The 21,427-nt window shown below is 26.6% G+C and overlaps 1 protein-coding gene and 1 long non-coding RNA gene across 5 annotated transcripts; one reads left to right on the forward strand and one right to left on the reverse strand.

The window, feature by feature from the left end:
* Positions 1 to 3,636: 3,636 nt before the first annotated feature.
* LOC111036083 (uncharacterized protein F54F2.2-like) lies at positions 3,637 to 11,250 on the reverse strand. Of its 2 annotated transcripts, XM_022317979.1 has the most exons (15): positions 11,058 to 11,250; positions 10,408 to 10,500; positions 10,202 to 10,322; positions 9,984 to 10,066; positions 9,746 to 9,910; positions 8,087 to 8,287; positions 7,145 to 7,313; positions 5,907 to 6,242; positions 5,656 to 5,782; positions 5,376 to 5,598; positions 5,155 to 5,305; positions 4,953 to 5,090; positions 4,710 to 4,860; positions 4,030 to 4,198; positions 3,637 to 3,947 (listed from the first exon to the last, which is right to left on the reverse strand). In XM_022317979.1, exons 3-15 carry the CDS (start codon positions 10,308 to 10,310, stop codon positions 3,900 to 3,902), a joined length of 2,070 nt encoding a protein of 689 aa, XP_022173671.1. In that variant the 5' UTR covers positions 10,311 to 10,322; positions 10,408 to 10,500; positions 11,058 to 11,250; the 3' UTR covers positions 3,637 to 3,899. The 2 variants fall into 2 exon arrangements, with proteins under 2 accessions (XP_022173671.1, XP_022173672.1); XM_022317980.1 differs by lacking the exon at positions 10,408 to 10,500.
* Positions 11,251 to 11,454: 204 nt separating this feature from the next.
* Positions 11,455 to 16,982, forward strand: LOC111036084. 3 transcript variants are annotated; one of them, XR_002604713.1, is made up of 8 exons: positions 11,455 to 11,832; positions 12,666 to 14,545; positions 14,875 to 14,991; positions 15,535 to 15,730; positions 15,820 to 15,893; positions 15,964 to 16,129; positions 16,211 to 16,389; positions 16,796 to 16,982. It is a non-coding gene; the product is annotated as an uncharacterized LOC111036084 (long non-coding RNA). The 3 variants fall into 3 exon arrangements; XR_002604715.1 differs by having other exon boundaries at positions 14,878 to 14,991; XR_002604714.1 differs by lacking the exon at positions 16,796 to 16,982 and adding an exon at positions 16,467 to 16,673.
* The last annotated feature ends 4,445 nt before the right edge of the window (positions 16,983 to 21,427 follow it).

Raw genomic sequence — 21,427 nt, forward strand, 5'->3', positions numbered from 1 at the left:
TTTTACTTTCAGTTATTTTCAAATTATGAAGTAGGTACCAATACCCCATCATCCCATTGTTATGCTTAAATTATGCATATATTCAAATTCTGATTTTTGGAATTTTTAAGTATAGTTAAGTACGATATTTTCGTGTACTTAGATTTTTCACAACATTTAAGGATTATCCTGTGGCGATACCAACTTTTGTTTTTCAAATAAAAACCTATGTGTTTTAAAGCAAAATATGATTCTGATAATTTTTCTGAAAATGTTGGGGTATTGTAATCGAAATTTGAACGAAAACTTCTTTAGTTATTCTTCTTTACATACTAAGGAATACGGATAGTAATATATTAAAAACTAAATACTTTGTGAATTTTTACGAGCTCGATTATAATTCGGTTAGGTAGTAATTATTGACAAATATCTTATATTGCATACCGAATTACAATTATCGAGCTCATATCCATTTTACAAACCATTTTAATATAATAGTCAAGATTTATTAATAGTCTAGATCCTTATTCCTTATTAGTATGTAAAGAAGGATAACTAAGCAAGTTTTAGTTCAAATTTCGATTACAATACGTCAAAATGTTCAGAAAAATGATCTAAATCACATTTTGCTCTAAAACATATAGGTTGTATTTTGAAAAACAAAAGTTGGTATTGCCATAGGATAATCCTTAAATGTTGTGAAAAATCGAAGTACACGAAAATATCGTATTTAACTACACTTAAAAATTCCAAAAATCAGAATTGGAATATATTAATAATTTAAACATAAAAATGGGGCGAGCATGCTTAAAAAATAACGCTGTATGCTACCGGAATCTAGTTATGCCTTATTGTCTTAGTATAGCCTTCATAACATGGTCAGAATACTCGGCAACTACTGTGAGAACTATAAATAGTTGTGTAGCTTTTCATTCTAAGCTCAACGCTATGTTTTATAATATGCACATCCAAACATTTTTCAATTTATCGATACTCTGAAGAGGTTATATCTTATATAAACTGTTATTTATATAAAACAACGTAGCATTAACTTAAACAACCTCACAACCTTGATAATTAATAAAGAACAATTTTTAAAACAAGCCCTGGCAGATTTTCAATAAAAAAAATTAGTAGGTTTGAATTAATAAAAAAGTTTTCTTTTAAATTTTTATTATTATTATAATATTTTGTTAAAATTACAAAAAATAATACAATAAGCGCAAACAATATTTTTAACCTATCTGTAGTAATAACTATTTCTACAGACAGTCCTAAGTTTATATAAAAACGGGAAGGGAAATATTGTTTAGTTTTTATAATATACGAGACTCAATTGGTACCTATGAAACTTAAAAAAATTCGGGACGCAATTAGTATGAACCCAAAAAAACCGAGTACGTTTTTTTTAAATTACACCAATTGTAATTTATTCAAAACCTTATCAATTTTTCAAGGTTTTTATCATACGAAAAAAATTGTAAAATTAATAGCTACAGCTTTTTTTTATTACTCTGCTCAGAATCAACTATGTCAGCCCTAACGTTAACCATCCCTTACTATTGAGATAGACCGGTGTAAAATAAAGGTGACTTCTTCAAGCCTACTCATGGAAACATGTGAAGATGCTCTGTATGTGAGTTATTACTGCATTCAGTCATTCAGGATCAGAAGATCAATACAAGTGAAAAAATGACCTATAATAGTTATAGTAAACATATTTTATATGCATGAAAAACATATAAGAGGTATCCCTACTTGGCTATGTATACTTTAAAGTTTAAACTTAACTTTTGCTTGTTCTGCAGTATTATTATTAGAACATTGGAAATATGGAATATATTTATTGCCTCATAGCCTACCATACTCGACATAACAGATATCAAAAATAAATAAACATTAGTATTTGTTACTTACTAGTTAATATCTAATAAGTACAAGGTTGAATGCAAGGCAACATATGACCTTCAACACACATTGAGGAAAATGATATGAAAAAATTATATTCAAATCTCATATTTGCAATTGTAATAGTATGATTAAGTATGTAGTGCAAAATCCTTGAAAAACTGAATCCCGGTAACAAAAAATCTTAAATATTATGTATAATGCCTATGATCTATATTAGTATGTTCATAGTACTGAGCATGAACAAATTTATAATTTGTATGAACAAATACCTTCAATATTAAATATGAATACAATTTACATTCATTTACTACACCCATATTATCATAACAATGATTTTGTTGTATTGAGTTCAGGGGCCTGTTTTTTGATAATAGAAAATTTTAATACAGTAGAAAGTACAAAATTTATATGGTTTAGAAAAGTCAAAATCCATCAACTTAATGATACAATACCCCAACAACAGTTTAACAAGAAATTGAATAATAGAATAATACACAGTTGATTTAATTACTGTTTTTATACTATTATAATATTTTTAATCGCCAAAAACAAGATTATATTAATTTGTTAGTGTAATAGATTGTGAAACAGCAAATGCATAAGTTACATATTATATGAAAAGAAAAAAACAAAACAAAAAATCAAAATGTCTTTAACATCTAAATATCTAAATAGGTGTACAACATATTATAACAAAAACAATGTAACATAAAATGTGCATTAAAAATGGCTAAGTACAGCAAAGTATATTATAACACCTAGACTAAGTACGGAAGTTTTATTTAACACTTAAATTAAACCTATTGGAACACTTGTCCAATCAGAGAATTAGGTTCATGGGCTCTAAAAAAAACTTTTAAATGTAATAATAAATGTAAAATATAATCAAAATCTTCATACATTTCATAACATCTTAATTTAAAAAAAGTTACAATTCAATGAATGTAAAATCTAAATAAAATTTATTTCATGTATGAAATTCATACATCAAAAATGGTCAAATTGTTAACATTTATTTGATACAAATAGTATTTACTCTTTTTAGTTGAATCATTAGTTTGGTTAATTAATAACTAATTATTATAACAAATGTGTAGATACAAATAAATGAAAAGTTTAATTACAATTTATGGTCTTATATATAATAATATAACATCTACACTATATTATTTAGAAATTAAAAATAAACAATATTATTGAAAAATTGTAATGTCTCCATCCACGAGTTATAATCAAAAAATATAAAAAGAGATCGCAACGCAACACATTAAAAAAAAAATTTTATTGCCATAATTTAAGTACAACCATTACAGCACAAATAAAAATCAACAACAAATGAAACATTGTATATTACCTAACAATTTATTATTATATTAACTAATTAGGTTGAAAAATAAGAAACAAATTTAAAAACAAGATACAAAAATGAAAATTTGATTTTAAATATAAAAACTATTAATTGAATTAAAAAAATTGATTAACTAGGAAATCAAAATCATTTTTTTTACTAACTTATCATGAGAATTAAAAGATGGGTCATTTTAAAATAGTTATTATTGAATAATAGTATATTCCATTTTATTTATTGGACAAAAGTATCTGTAAAATACATAATATGTATTTAAGGTAGATATTAAATGCCTCTAAATTTTAAATTTTAAATAAATTTAACTTATTAACCACATTACAAATTGATAATATTGATAGTAAATATTTCAAGACTTAAGTATATGTATTAAATTAACATACATTGTGTTGAGTGAAAAGTGAACATTTTCATTTTTTCTTATTTAAGATGACAATTGATATTTTCCATTTAAAATTAAAAAAATACATCCTCCCCAATTATTCTTAAACTGAATTTTAAAACTGTTTTAAACATACATTAAGAATAATAAAGACATTTTTTCTGAAGAATAGACATATTTAGTTAAATTTCAAGTAAGACGTTTCCAGACGTAATCAGCTAGAAGTGAAGTACATTGTGTGCACGAACAATTAGCTTGTTCTCAACTATGTTTTGGATGACCATCCATACCCATCTGATGACGTGGCAACTACAAAATAATTTTAGCTATGATTAAGAACATATATCTTTAAAAGTTTAAATATTTGGTTTTAACTAATTTGTAAACTTACAGCTATGTTAGGAGGTTGTTGTGGAGCAGCTTGGTACATTGTGTTGGAGTTTAAAGCACCCATATTATGGTTGACTTGTCTTCTGTTGTCAGACCTTGGCTCTTGAACAACACCTCCACGGATGACTACATGGGAAGGCATATTATTTGACAAATGATTAGCTGGATGTCTGTAAAATAAATTTAGGAAAAATTAAAATATATTCTGTTAACATGTTAGATTTGATGTCTAGTATACTTGTATTTATTTATATATTTCAGCCAAATCAATTACAGTTAAATAATTACCATAAATTATATTAATATACTAAACGAATACTATTGGTACAGACATAGTACTATGATTGCAACAACGGAAAGCTATTGGAGGACTACTGGTCTAACCTAAACTATTTGGTGACCGTAATTGACAACGCTTTGAAGTGAGTTCTATTATTAGAGAAATAAGTGCGCGAACATAGGCAGGACTGTTTACAGTTGGAACTACCCGTTTTCAAAAGTCAAAACAGTGAAAATGGCAAGCGGTGCAGTGAAGGGAGTTGTTTTGGCTGCATGTCTAGTCATGCACTTAGCGTACACGGAGTACAGTAAGAAGCGACTGTTTGTGTATGTATATATTTAACTTGTAAGAACATTTAGCTCTCGCTGTGCAACCAATGTATCTATAACTGTGATTAGTACCTATTAGCTATGTGGTTCTGATATCTATGTTGCAATGAAGGGTCAATGTTTCCATGATTGGGCTGATAACTTGATCTTGGTGGTTGAATATGAATCGGAGCTTCAGTATGATTATTAGTAGTAGGAGGGGCTGGTGCTCGGTTCCTATTATCTTAAATGCAAAATATACATGTAAGTCAAATGTATTACTGAAAATAATCTATGCTAAAAATAAGGATAACGTTATAGATTTATATAAATTACTTTGAGGTGTGAGTGGAATTGCAAGACGCGCATTAACGGCTAATAAGTGATCACGGCGTCTTGTATAACTAGCTAGTTCATCTTCCAAATTAACATTTTCACTCTTCAATTGATATAAGCACGTTAATAATGATGCAACTAATTTTTTAACAAAACAGTTTTAATAATTAATTATTATATGTTATAATGCAAATCGCCATACTATCAAAGTGCTGTGCTTGTTCCATCAAAAACGCTCCACCTTGTTCCCACTGTCTTTCCAGCAAATCTTCTAAAGCTTGAGGACTATTATTATTAATACCATTTGTAAATGATGACCACGATGAAGCTGACCCTTGTGGTTGTTGTGTTTCCTGTAATAGTTTAAGATGAAAAAACAAATGTTAATATAATATGAGTTATATAATTTGAATTTCAACTAACTTGAGGAACAATTTGCGATGCCCTTTGATTTCGTCGCTGCAACTGAGGGCCCAACATTACACTTTTAGGTACATTAGAAGACAAATTTGATTCATTATTAAACATTTTATGCGTTTCTATTTCCTCATTTAAAGTATCTGCCATTTTTTGTGCCATACTAGATGATGGATTCAACGAATTTCCCAACATATGAGGAGCAGCAGCATTGGTGCTATTTTCAAATCTAAATGAACAAAAGAGTGAAAATTATTTTAAAACACAGGTTATCATTGTTATTTACATTTTTTTTTCGGTTGCTTCTGATTTGGGAACTGGTTTACTATGTGAAGAAGGAGAACTAATTACGCTGGTTTCTTTTTTTAATGCACTTGATTCTGGCATTTGGGTCAAATTGACTGCTGATCCACCTAAAAAAAAAAAATTTAATTAAACATATACACATTATAAAATACTAAATATTTATTGAATTTAAAAGATATTAAATCCAATTCATTAATATATTTTAAATATTTTCCAAAATATTAAACTCACTTGATTTTATAATTGTACTCTTATTTTCCACACGATACAAGTTTGGTTCTTCGGTGACTTTAAAGCCATTAGAACTCTGATCTTCCTCAGACTTAGGAATATTCATTGCATTCTTTGTTTTCTGATACTTGGCTGAATGTTTAGTATCAGTTTCGGAATCGTCAGAATAATTTTTCTTATTTGATGATGTGATTTCCACTTTTGTTCCTATAGAAATAACTAAATTTCCAGATGGATGAGTAGTCACAATATGTGGTCCCGATACTCTAAGATCTTCACTTTGAGAGTTCCGAATTGTTGAGTCCTTAATTTTTTTCTCGTTAGCAATTTTATCGCCTAAGTAACATATTTAACTGTGAATATATTTATTATTTTTAACAAATCGAATTATTTAATTGTTGATGAAGTAAATGCATATACCAGTATAACAACTATGATATACAGGAGTAAATAAATTTTCTAATAATGATGTATAATTTTAGAGATTCTGACAATAATTGATTCTTAGTATTAAATAATTGTACTTAATATGAATGTGGTTAAAATAATTCTTACAAATCAGAATTTGAAAATGTGTAAATCTATAATGTAGCTAGATATTAAGATTATTAAAATAACATGGTTCATGTTATTAATTTTAAATATTGTAGAGATTGAATCTTGAAGTAATGAACAATCATAAACAGGTTGACTATGATATGTCAAATTAGTTGCATAATAAGATTGACTACTGTGACATCCTAAATTGAGTCCCCAAATTTTTTCCCGGTAGGAACTCAAATTGGTACCTTGACCACCTCAGGACTTTTTCATAGATTTACTATGATATAAGTTTGATAATTTAAACAAATATTGATAAAAAAAAAAAATACTCATAATGACATTTTCAAGCTTGTAACGTCTACTGAAAGTAGTAACACAATTTTTTTAAATCCTAAAGAAAATACTAATTATTGAGATCCAAAACGGGATGTCGTTGAAATTATCTAATTGTGAGAAACATATTAAATGGGCTCTTAACTTGTTTTTTTTTGTTTTTTTGAGTCTTGTGGTAAAAATAAGGAACTCTGTAAAAAAAAACCCTAGGCAAGTCAATCTGTTAGAGTACCCACATAGGTAATTTATTAAGACTATTTAACTAAGCTTTTTTTTTATCTTGATAATAATTCATTGACATATTTAAATATATTTCATATATGTTTAATTAAGACACATGAAAAAAAAAATGCAATGCATACCAATATTGTTAATGATGGTCAACTTTCGTTTTTGTTTTGAAGTTTGAGAATCTGTATTATTATCAATGTTTTGAGGTGACTGTTTTTCAGGTGTAAGATCTGATGACGAGTTGTCTGATTGATTTTGAGGTCGGTAAGGAGCAATAGGTTTGATATTATTGCTTTTCTTCTAAAAAGTAAATGAACATCAGTAACTACGTAATGAATAGAAAACGGACTTTATTGTAATAGAAGTCAAACTATGTACTTATTTTTATCAAAATATGTAAAAAAAAATTTTAAATCTTGTTCTTCTTCAACAATGCATAAGCCATCTAACAAGGGCACATTTTAGATTTCCAGTTGTATACACAGTTGTATATGATATATACCAACATTTATTTAAAAAAACGACACAAATTCGATGTAAGGTGACAAACAAACAACAGTTACAACACAAAATCCACCTGAACTAGAGTCTAGTCATAATATTAAACAGAAGCGTTACCTAGATAGGTACTTATGGATAGCTTATATTATAGAGGCATGCCAGTAAACAAGTATGTAAATGCCATCTTAATAATGTAGAGTATTTGATCATTGTCAACAATTACTAATCTTTTAGCCTTTAATTAAATATTAAACTTATGAACAGCATATTAAATACATAAGAAATGTGGATACTGTTTAGATAAAGCAGATAATGTTTGCCACCATCAAAAATCCATAAAAAATCAAAAATTGTTAAAAATTGTAAAAATATGAAAAATAAATTTTTGTTTACTTCAATTAGAATGATCTAATATTTTTTTATCAGGTTAAAAATATCTCAATCTAATAAAAAAATGTACTTACAATAAAATCCGTTCCCTAGTAATGAATACTTAAGACAATTATTTTCAACTACTTAAAGAATATATAATTTTTAAATAAATGTGTATAATACAAATAATAAATACTAACCAACTTAGAATAATGATGTTTACAATAACCAACATATTTAACATTATCATAATAATTTCCAGCTTCTTCACACAGTAACCCAGCACTTTGAGCACATGTTACATGAAATCCTAATTTGCACCCAGATTTGTTACATGACATACATGCACCAGATACTGTTACTTTTAGTCCTTTATTTTTTTCTTCGCATATGTAACACAACTGAAAATAAAATACAATATAAATTAATTACCAAAAATAGCAAACGCAATATTATAAATATTTATAAAAATTATATGCTGATATGTAGTTATATATGTTTAACCTTTCAACATTACAGCTTGAAAATATTATAATATTTACTTGTGGTTTTAAAACAAAATTCAAACATGCTAATTATTATAATATTACGTGTAGTGAGCACAATGTTCCAAATTAATATACAAGGGCTTGAAACAGAAGATAAAGAATGTTAAAAACATAATAAAAACTAATAAAAAAACTATTAAATAAGCTAAAGAAATAAGATAAATAAGAATCTTAAGCTATGGGCCATGCAAAAACTGTCTACAGCAATAATCTAATAAAGCTTTTAAGCATTTATATTTACTATTTATATCTTCTATCATTTTTATTTTTTACTATAAAGCATTTACTAATCACTAATTTACTTAAATTAGTTATTTTAGTTTGTTAGTTTCATTAATAGTAAATCTATAGTTAAAAAATGAATAATATTATTTTCATTAACTTCAAAATCATATTATGAACAAATACATTTTAAGACAATGCAGTATATAATTTATTAAATATTGAGGATTTTGAATCAAATTTTTTACTTTTATCTAATTTTAATAAATATTGTTTTACTTGTTACCTATATAAACTATAAATGTCATGTTTGTTGCGATTTTTCATTTTTATTTACTTAATCTAATATGGTATTTTAATACATTTTTAACTTACAAAACTGAACGTTTTGATGTTGAATTGTCATTGAGTATACAAAGATATCTTAAACCTGAACCAAACGAGCAACATGAAAATAGATATATATTATTTTTTTATCAGACACAGTAACTTGTGACTTTTAAATGTTAATAAGTTACCTAGAATTAATTTTATTTTGTTGTCATTTTTGATTCTGATAAAATCAAAACTTTTTAAATTTTGGTATTTTAATATTCATATCTAATATGAAGCTCTAACAACAAAGTATACATCATAATTTATTGTTGATGTTTAATTTGGAATTTAAAAAGTATATTTACTAGGTATATAATGTATTATGAAATTAAAAAAGGGGAAGTTTATAAATATAGACATATACACCATTATTGAATAAAAATTAATACAATTTAATGAATATACAAGATCAAAATGTTTTAATGATTTTTCCCACATATTAAATAAATTTAGTTTATTAAAATTTTGATTGCTGATAAAAAAAAAAAACAAGACATTACTATTAACATGCAGAAATATTCTAATCGTATTAATAATTAAATATAAATATCCATCATAATTTAATTATCAATTATCATCTAATAACATAAAATTACAAATACATCAAAAAAATTATTTTTGAATATATTCAATAGATGGAACTAATTAAAGATAAATTCAAGCCCTATTTTAAGACCAAAATAATTGATAATGTGGAAAATTAATATTATTTACTCTGTTAAATCGGTCTCGGGGTATTGCACTCAATTTTACTGGTTCCATAGTAGTAACATCCATAAATGTAACTTCTGGTATATACAACGCACATACAACATGAGCCCAGTTCCCATTTTCAGTAGGTTTTAGAGCACCATCTTTAGATGGACACAGTTCACATTTCTGAAATTAATGCCATAGTTTTCTTACATTCTAATAGGAGAGTTTAAAAATGAGTCTAATTTTTTCAACGAACCACTTTAATAGATTTTTCTTTAAACGCTTCACATTTCCTGCAAAACCATTCTCCTTTTGGTACAATCCGAATTCCATAACAAGCTGTTATAAGATTTTAACAAATTAAACAATATCTATGTTATTTGAAAATGTCATACAAAAAGACATTAAGGGTATCAAAAAATAATTAAATTTTTAATAATGTGACAACTACTGTGCTAATGACAGCAAACTTACCTTGATGTACAGCAACGTTACAATTAGGCCCATCACAATACACCAAGGGGTTTTCAGTCCATCCCGTATCATCACAACAAACGCTGCATCCACCAAGCATTTCTTTCATATTGAATATTTACTACAGTTTTAAGTATTACAAAATATATTTTAATAAATACACATCTGATATAATTGGGTAATATCGAATAAAACTTGACACAAACCTCAAGACACTAGTTTTGGTGGAAAATAATAATAATAATGTGATCGTGATAGAGCTCTAAGTTTAATCAGGATTCATTTCAATCAAATACTCACTAAATCATACACAAAAAATAAAAACAAAATAATAAAAATAGTAATGAGTAATAATAATGTAAAGATAAAAAACACAATTTAATAATAAAATTATTGTAGGTAAGTACTGCTAATAAAACACAAAAAAAAACAAAATCATTCGTCTGCACACAATATATCAAACCCCTAATATGACACAGTCTACATAACATAGCTCGACCATAATATATTTTTACCATTTAAGACTCATACTTTACAACAATGAAATGGACTAGCAATGTATAGAATTTGTTTGGAACTAATGACAAACAGCAACAAAACATTCCCTATTACACTCATACAACACAAATAGAAAAAAATAAAAGAAAAAGGCCAAACTGAATTTATATTTCAACAGCATGTAACAATCTCAGCACTCGGGCATTGGCATTCACAGGCAGGTCAGTAGAATAGGTAATAGATATTGTGTAGATTTATAACAATTCAACCACACTATAGCGAAATATTTGAAATGCTCCATTGCCACAAGCCTAATATTACCGATAAATTATAAATATAAATACAAACAAATACATACTTATTACTTTTTCTTATGCCTATCACTTAGCGTAAAATTTCGTTATTACAAATTAGATACAACTATAACATTACAATACATGTCAAACATGAATAGTATATACACCTTACATTATTTATATTATTATATTTACTAAACAAAAATAAATTTCGGTTTACAACAACTGCGGAGATATAAAATCAATGATAACGCCAAAACGAAAAAAAAAAAAAAAACCAACACGGCAGAGATTTTCGACTGGTGGAACGTAACGTCGGTTTCGTAACGTTTGGTCGAGAAGTTCCGGTACGCATAATTGATGAACACGTAACCACTAACCACGGTCCACTCGGCTAGCGTAACAAAATTGAAAATAGCGAGTCCTCGATTGTGCGTATTTGGATTGAGATAACATCACTAATTTTGATAACAACTAGAAAATCAGTTCTCAATGACTCAATGTTTGAATACGAAACTGGTCTGTAGAATCCGAGGTTGAATCGTAGAATATGTGTAAAATATGGGATGTACTGAAAAATGTATCGATGAAATCAATTTGTGGGTCCGTTAAGACATCCGGAGGTAGCCAGGGATGCCCGAGTAATTTTTTTTGAGCAACTCGTAACTACGACAACTAATTTATGTGGCAACTTAACTCCAACACAATTTTTAAAAATTATGACCTAAACAACTTAATGAAGCTTCCTAAAATAAATCAACAGCTGCTGAATACAGTATCTATTTACCAACATTTCCGTCACACCCTAAGGATCTCGGACAAAAATCAATGTTTTTCGTAAGTAACCAATACAAATTCCTATAAGATGACAATTTATTAGAAGTATTTGTTTTCAAACTGTCCATATTCAAGTTAATTAAACAATTATTTTTAACATGTTTTATTCAAATCAACTAAATTACAGAACTTTTTAAGTTTTTGACTTTTTTTAAATAACTAACTAGGTACGTGCTGAAAATACAAAATTTTGTAATGCATTCTTTTCATATCTTTATAATATTTAAAATGTATTTAATTTTTTTATCATCTGTAGTTTAACTTACAAATCATGAAATGAAAATAATTATTTTTCCAAAATTAATGTAATACTTACTAAAATAATAAATTTAAATCCGAGAAAATACACTGTGATAACAGTCAGACACAATCAAAAATAATAATCAACAATTTATTAGTTGCCCCTGCCCTTCTCACTAGAGTGTTTTTTTTAATTTGCTATCCACAACACAAGATATCAAACTTCTTTTTATGTTCTATCTCCCTCAACTTCCTATAGCCACAATCATACATCACATAAAATGCTTAGATTGGCGAATCTGAAATGATCTTTGTCCACACCTCAAATGCTTACCTGGAAATATGTTACTTCTCATAAATTATTTAATTGTGTCTGTTTATTACCAAACTCTTGTTAGCTGTTACTACAGTATTTACATTTGTAAAAATTACTAATTTATTTTATACCTAACTATTATATTTATTAGTGTTACACTATTTCTGTATTAAGCTTATCATACTTCTTGGTCATTGCATTAACATTCTATTATATAAATAAATAATTTACATTTCAGTATCACCTTTTTTAAACATATTTATTTTTATTTTTACAGTTATTTGAAATTCCCTTCAACCTTGCTACCGAGTTATTGATTATAGTTAATAGATTTGTATAGACCACAGGCGTATTAATTTGTCCATGGTATAGACATTTTTTCAAAAATTATGTTTCTTATTAAGTTCTAATTAATAAGAGGCTTTTATAAAAAAACTTGTGCTTAAATTGCATAATCTTAGATCTTAAAATTTTTTACTTGATCAATTTTTATCCTTACATAATATTTTTTTTGTACATCTTTCATTCTTCATTTTTGTTAAGAGTTGTACTTTTGTACTATCAACTTAAAAGATAAGTAACAAATATTTCACATAACAAAAAAAATTGTATGATAATAAATGTATTTAAGACTTACTATATTATAGTATGTATATACTTGTAATATATAAATAATTTACTTTATAATTTATAATTCATAATTTATACTCTAATAAACGTATGGGATGAATATGTTAGGTGAAGACATATTTTGGTGTATAAAAATAAACGTAATTAAATATACTATTTTAAATATTATTAAGCAATCGACATTTCTAAACGAATACATCATCGTATAACCGTGAAAACAACAGGAAGTCATTAAAATTCCCAGATAGACGCTCATTAAAAAACAAGCCCATATTTGGGCATAAATGAAATTAATCAATGATGAAATATCGAGCAACAACAACACATTATGACTCACTCAAAGGCCTATCAAATCATATCAATTGCCGCTTCTGGTAAACACCTTCGGTCTTCACATAAACAAAATTAATCAATAATAAGATATCGAACAACAACACGTAATCAACATTCCACATGCTCACTCAAAGGCCCATCAAATCATATCAAGTACCTCTTCAATTTAATATTAATTTCTGCATAAGCTGAAATAGGTACACAACACAATCCCAAGCAAAAATACAATATCACCTCAAACTATAAAATGCCAAATAGCTAAATGTTGTACAATGAACAATTATACGGCCGATAAGCTATACCACATATAACTTCATCAAAAGGCAACTTACAAGAATCAATGCACATTACAATATACACAAAATATACAATGACGGACATTTAATTCTACTTCAATAAAAGTACCTACGACCAGAACACATAATAATACAACACTCGTTTATAATATCATCACTAAAAATGTCACGTAAAAGAAGAAAAGTGACAACACCACGGGAGTACATGTTCTAGCAAAACGTACCCTTGCAAATAATGTGACAAATGCAAAAACCAACATCCAAGAACAAAGGCATTCGAATGCATGGTTCACGTGGCGAACGCAACCAGTCAATGGTAACGTGGCACGACAACAATTAAGTGGGAAAAAACAATCGACCTCCTATATATACACAACGCGCAAACAACAAGAACGGCTCATTCTTGCTCTACTCTTTATGCTCGTCGGATCCAGCCGCAGCAATATACGATGCACTGTGTCGGCGCAGTGCATCATCACAATCAACAGGGCACATCACGTCCACACAACTCGTCTCAAGAAAAACGCGAATTTCATTTTAATTTGATCTTTCTTCTCTTACAAAGTTAATTAAATTATTGCGTTTATTCTAACACCAGGTATGAATGAATATTAGCATATTCTGCCACAAAAAAAATCTGTTATTTAAATTTATTGCACTGCCTTAGAAATCTCATTCCTTAATCCTAATCTATTCATTACATTAAGGTTTTCTAAGTGTTATTAAAATTAACAACAAGGTTGTATTCCACCACAAAGGCTAAGAGTAAACGCACTGTATTTAGAAAAAGGGACGTAGTATTGTATAAGTCGTAAAGTAATAGTAACGAGCATCGATCCACACCCACCAGAGACGTTACCACCACAACAAGGATCTACATTATCCACATCAATACAAGGTAATTGGATTTGTTATTTCACATTAAAAGACCAGTTAGTAAATTAGGAAGTAAATCTAATAATAATATTAAGTAGTAGTATAATTATTATCAGAATTGTAATCTATAGGCTATTGAACCGGATACACATTGTCTGTTTCGTATACTCTCTCATTCCTCACTCCCCACTTGCCCCGCCTTTTTTAATTTTGATAATTTTTATTCTACTACATACTATTATACTTCACAAATTACAAAATGTATGTGGTGTTCAATTTTTGTTTACCTACTTGTCTTTTGTGTTAAACACATTTTCTAATTTCTACATTTTAATTCCTTTTTTTTGTTAGTAGGTTATTGTGATTGGCCAAGCAGACATTTTTATTTACTTTCAAAATGCCAAGTTGTTTTGTGTGTGGCCGAACAAACAATTCCAATTCCAAAAATCTTGGAATAAGTTTCCATCAGTAAGTATAACAATGATTAGTTATAATAAAATAATAAATTCTTAAGATCATGTCAACTCACTGTTTTCTTTTATTTCAGTGACCTACACACAACATATAGACAAAATGCAAAACTTTTTTTTATATTTTTGAGTAATCTCAGAGTAAAAACACCCATTTCGAAAACAATTGAGAATAATATTGTTGACCAACAATTTGTCTAAAGATTGTCTTAAAACAATTTAAACATCATTTAAATCAACCAATTTTTTTTTCTAACTTTTAATACAAAGTCAAATAATAAAATATAAAACCGATATGTTATGATCTCAGAAATATTATCCTCTATAATTTTTGTAAAAGGTAATTTTACTCCTAAGATTACTTAAAAATAAAAAAAAAAACGATTTTAGGAGAAATCATTTTATTTTTATCTACCTATGTTGCGCTGTTGTGGGTCTGAGAAAAGAAACAAATATTGGACTGACATTCTCTTAATTATACTTGGAAGTTAATATAATTTATATTTTTATGAAATCAATATATACGTTTTTATTATTTAAGAATTCCAAAGAATGATCCAAATTGGTTCCCATGGTTGGATTTTATTCCAAAATGTGGTGTTGACCATTTGAAAATTAAACCTAAGAGCATTATTTGCTCAGAACATTTTTCCAAAGATTGCTTTAAAAATTATAATCGCACAAAATTAATAAACGAGGCAGCTGTTCCATTCATTATAATTAAACGTTTAAAATGAGTATGTTAAAATAATTAATTAAAATTTTATTTTATTTAGTATTCTATTTCATTTTTATTTTGTTATAAACTTTTATTATTTTTAACTAGGCAAAAGTTGCAATTCCTGAGGTGATATACTTGTAGCCAGTAATTCAAATCCTTCTTTGGTTAAATCAACTATTGTAAGTATAACAGTGTATAGAAAGAGATTTAAGCCATTTACTTGTATAATATAATATTTTTATTTTTAAGTATTTGAAAGATTGAAAATGATGGTATTCAAATGGAATATGTGGAATCTTTTGATTCAGTTAGTGTTGAGGAACCATCAAACTTCTCAAATCTAATTTTTACTGACTGGAACCAATTCTATTGTGCACCGTCAACATCATTTCTAAAGAAGCCTCATACTCAGAATGTACAATAACACACATAAACTTAATATAAAAATAAAGTAGTTATTCTTATAGATTATAATGAAATTATTTGTTTGTTGAAGGTAAAATCAAGGTTTTTAAATTCTGAAGTTGCTAAGGAAATCAATAATGATTCTCAAAGAAAAAATATTCAAAATTTTACATATCATCTTTAATGTGTGAAAATTTTGATCAGAGAAAAAAATTAAAGATCTAAATCAACGATTAAGACATAACAAAAAACAAATTTCTTCTTTAAAAAGTATGTAGATATTTAACAATAAATAAACTGTACATCAGAATTGTATTTCATTTACATTTTTACATTTATTTTCACAGTGTGCACATAAATAGTTAGGGCGATGAGTATGAAATGTTCACTTTGACATTTTTCAAACTTGAAACTTTTACCTTTCTTGAAATATTGAAATTGATATTTTTTTAATTTTGTGTTTTTGGTATGTTTAATACAATCATCATTAAATGGTCAATATTATTTAATTTTCCGATCACGATGTTGAGAAGATACTATATTATATAAGAAAGACAATTATTATGTAATTTTTATAATGTATGATGTAAATAATATTTCTATAACATTTTCAGCTTAATTGTATACAAAAAATAAATTTCAAAACTCTATTAATAATTAATAAAAAAATTTTTAGGTGTGTTCAAGTTTTTAAAAATAAATAACTTAGTACAAAGACCAAAGCAGACACCATAGACAACAATTTATGGGTTCCACCTGGAAGATGTTTGTCCATTTTCTAAAGAAGTTTCTTTATGTATAACTAGTTTTGTATTCCATAAATTATGAATAAAAAATAAAATGTGATATTTTTAATGGTGTTATTTGGTAACAAAAGTAATTTTTTTATTCTATCTCAAATATAGTAACAGTTAAAATGGTATTTAATTCAATGCAGTAAAAACACCTTTAAAAAACTGAAATATGAATTCAAAATATAAAATCTACACAAATCCAGCAACCTGTATTAAGAAAAAAACTATATTTTTATTTATTTTTAACAATTAATTACAAAAATTAAAAAATATATCATAAACTATTCAAAAGTTTTTGATAAATGGGATTTGGAAAAATGTTTAAAAAGTAACAGAAAATGAAAAATTGAAATATAAAAACTAAAAAGTACCTAAAAAAAATTCATAAAATTCAAAAAAAAAATCCTAAATCGAGTTTTTATGTACCTAGTTAAACTTTGAGTTCAGAAGGTTATTATTTGTAATAAGGTAAAAAGAACGCGTTTGTCTACAAATTCACATATACCTTAAAATTGATTTAAATTTTAAATTCATTTTGTTTTATTAATAGAGATATCAAATATAATGTATACAAGGAGGAGTGTCAATATCTGTGGAGTGTGATAGTCAAAGCCCCTTAAAAAACTTTGCTTCCTCTAAAAGTTTTGGGTGCTTAAACCCCCCTTGAGGTGGTTAAAATCTATCTCCTCTAAACTTTGACCAATGGGTAGAATGTTTACAGCCTCGCTAGTCTGTTAGTAATTTGATCATAATTAGGCTATGGCTAATCATTCATCCATTATCCTTAAGTATATAAAGTATTAATATTTGAAAATGCTCATAATTCTCTCAAAAATTAAAATATCATAAAAACCCAACTAGAGAACACAGATTATATTCTTACCTTAAAGTTTAATTATAGGTTTACTCTAATAGTCTAATATCAAAACTAAAAGCTCACTATTGAAACTAGTGAACAAAATTTTGGTATGCTGTATGTGTGTAAGACGAAGATAACACATACCGGTATGAAGTCCTCTTAAGTGTTATTGAATTTTGAAGAATACTTTAACATACTGTACATACGTATGTTACCTACTGTGTTACAGTAAATGGCAATAATGATTTTAATATTGGATCACTCTGCATAAAAATACTAGTCAAAAACGCCACGGCCTTTGTGCAATTGTGTAATTAGATCTCCAAATAGACATCACATTTTGATATCCATTTGTCATTACATGGATTAAACTTAAATTACCTACTTCCATAAATTGGACCATTCTAATTAATTATTTAAGATTGTAACATTAATTAATATGCAATGTTTCGTCAAGTGTATCAAATTAAATACACAATAGTCAATACAACATATTTTATTTGTAGCAGTATTTTTAGGTGACAACACATATTGCTCTCATGGTCATCTCAATGTGACTTAGAGTTAATAATAATTATATTATTTCCAAAAATAGAACTAAACCATAAAATGTACATAATTTATGTATAATCGAACAAAAGTTATACACGATACCTATTCACTACCTATTTATATACCTACATACTAATATTATTATAATATTTAATAAAAATACAGCATTAAAATATATCCATACTTAAAAAAGATACCTAAGCTTACCATATTTTTATAGGAGTTATATTTTATTATTCTGTCAGACCTAATAACTATTACCTCCTTAATATATATTTTAAATCATTATCATCAATTTACATTACCTACGTACTATGTAGGTATCTACCTAACATACTTTCCCATATAGTTTATTGTAAAATAATTTGCATTACTTTGCTATAATATTAAACAGTATTTAAATGTTGTTATAAAAACATATTTTATAAAAAGTAATATAGTATATGAAATTGTGAAGGTATCTTTTTGTACTTAGATTCTGAGCATTGCAAAGAATTCTAGAATGTACGGATTTGTTCTAGAAAGATATTTTTTTTATGTATATTACCTATATTATTGTTTAATGGGTTGTTAAATATTTTCAAGACAAACATAAATACAATGTCATTCTGTCTGAATTTTTGGTCACTACAATTTTAGGGTTTCGTTTTAACTTATAAATGACCATCACATAGAGTTGATAATGAGGGGTGATAAAATTTTAGAAAAGTGGAAGCCATATTAAGTAAGAATAAGAGAATAATAGAAGAAGTTTTAAATTATTTTACAAAAGTAAAAATTGTACTTGATAATATTGATGGGCACATAAGCTTATAAGCTTTATATAAATATTGCTATACATTCTAAGGATTCACAAGAAACCGCTGATGCTAAAAAATATGAGAATTTGGGGCGAGGATAAAGGTTGAAGATTCATACTAAAAAAAATATTCATAAAAAAGTGGATATCGCTCTGCCGTACAATAGGTTGCAAGTGGGTCATTGTAATGAAGGGTGTTAAATTTAAATTCAATGATGTAAAATCTTTGTATATAAAAAATGATTCTCAGTGGAGACGGTTTGTCAGTCTTTGATATTTTATCATAAATTATTATTAATGTGGTAGCCAATAAGTTAAAATTTGAATTAATATTATCCTAAAATTATCAGAGATACCGGAAAAATTGAGCTGTTTTGGAACCAGTACACATGGCACCGCTGGGAACGGCAAATTAAGTTATTTAAATGATTAACTTGTAACAGTTACAAGTTAATTAAAAAATAAAAGTGACTTAACTTAGTTATAAACATGTTACTTTTTTTAAATATAAAATTAATAGTTATACCTACCAACCTTTTATAAAGCTAGCAAATAACATAATAATTCAGTAAACGTCTCACAATTTTTAAATAAATGAGTATAATAAAATAAGTTACTGTTACTTAATATTTGTATATTAGGTATACTTTAATCAATGATAAAATAAAATAAAATAATTAAATTATTTTTATGTATTTGTTAACGTGATGGTCCACAACTATATTAAACATTATAATAATCAAAATCATTATTATTTATTAGAATATATTTAATTGGTTACACAATATTATATAGGTAATATACTAATATCAAATATTATTCAATTAATACTTAATAAATAGTAAGATCACAATAGGTATTTAAAAAAACCATTATTGTATTTTAACCATTTTAGTAGATAGTACCTAGTGAGGTGTATTTGGTATTTTGGTATATCATATTTTGAATATAAAAAGTAAAATAATGTATACAAAAACTAAGCTTTTGAACATAGCTTCACAGAAAGCAGTATGAAAATTAGAATGTGAAAGATAATTTGACACAATATGACACAGCCAAGACTCGAAAGACTATATTTTGTTTATGACTTAATGTCCACTACTCCACTATTAAAATCTATTACGGCTCTCACTTATTGGGTACCTAGCTTATTAAAAATAAAAATGAATCAATGACCCTGATATTTATTTAAATAGGTAAATATGATAAACTATCACGCTATTGCGTAATTAAATTATTTACACCGACGGGCCAATTTATTGCTGTAATTCTATGAATAAATAAAAATATTAGAATAAGTAATAATATAATAAAGACCAAATAATGATTAGGTATGTAGGTGATGATTAACGAGTCCACAAACATTACAAACGTGTATGGGATACTGAGTAAATTGTTTTATTTTTTTAATATTAATGACGACGTTATCCCTACAGCATTTCTGTCTATAATAGGTAATATAGTTATATAATATTTTCTGTGAATATGCAGTATAATAACAATTATAATAAATTATTAATTATTAATGAATATATTTCGGATTTCGGATTTATTTTTATACAATTTTAATTATTTTAAATCTGCGATTTAGGAAAAAAATTACTTAACGTAAAAATAAAATTAATTAACTCGTACGTTACTCAATAACATGAAAAAAAATGTAACTCATTAATTAAGTAACCTAATTTTTTAACTTAACTTTAACTTAGTAACTTATTAATGTCCAGCCTTGTCATAGTTAATAAGCACACTCCTACGAATTCTTTCGATTTAAACCTTTTTAAGGAGTGTACGTATTATTCAATTTTAAATGACAAAAATTGACATTATTCGTGTTATTCACCTATGTGATTTTGTCCAAATTTGAACTTCATTCATTTTTCCGCATTTTCGGGCCTTTTTAAGCTAATAGATTTAGGTTACATTATAATATAATCAAATTCAATATTCAACTTCAGAAAGTATAATTAAGAGATTATGCTTTATATAATTGCGTACCCAATCTATTGCAATACTATATAATATTATAATTAATCTAAAATATACTTATTGATTTTCATTAACAAATAACAATTATAAGATTTAAAAGAAAATCAATAAAATCTGTATTATTTATTTAAATATGTGCCTTAAATGCACTTATATAATAGTATAATCTTCTCTATATATAAAGGAAAGTGTACTTTAGCAATAATCAACGCAGAGCCGAAACTATTTGAGTTATCTTATTGAAATTTTGAGGATAGATGAATACTAAAATGTCAAGTTCCACTAAGAAAGGATTTTTAAAAATGTTGATTTAAA

The sequence above is a fragment of the Myzus persicae genome, unplaced genomic scaffold (genome assembly GCF_001856785.1).
Source record: "Myzus persicae strain clone G006 unplaced genomic scaffold, MPER_G0061.0, whole genome shotgun sequence".
NCBI lineage: Eukaryota > Metazoa > Arthropoda > Insecta > Hemiptera > Aphididae > Myzus > Myzus persicae.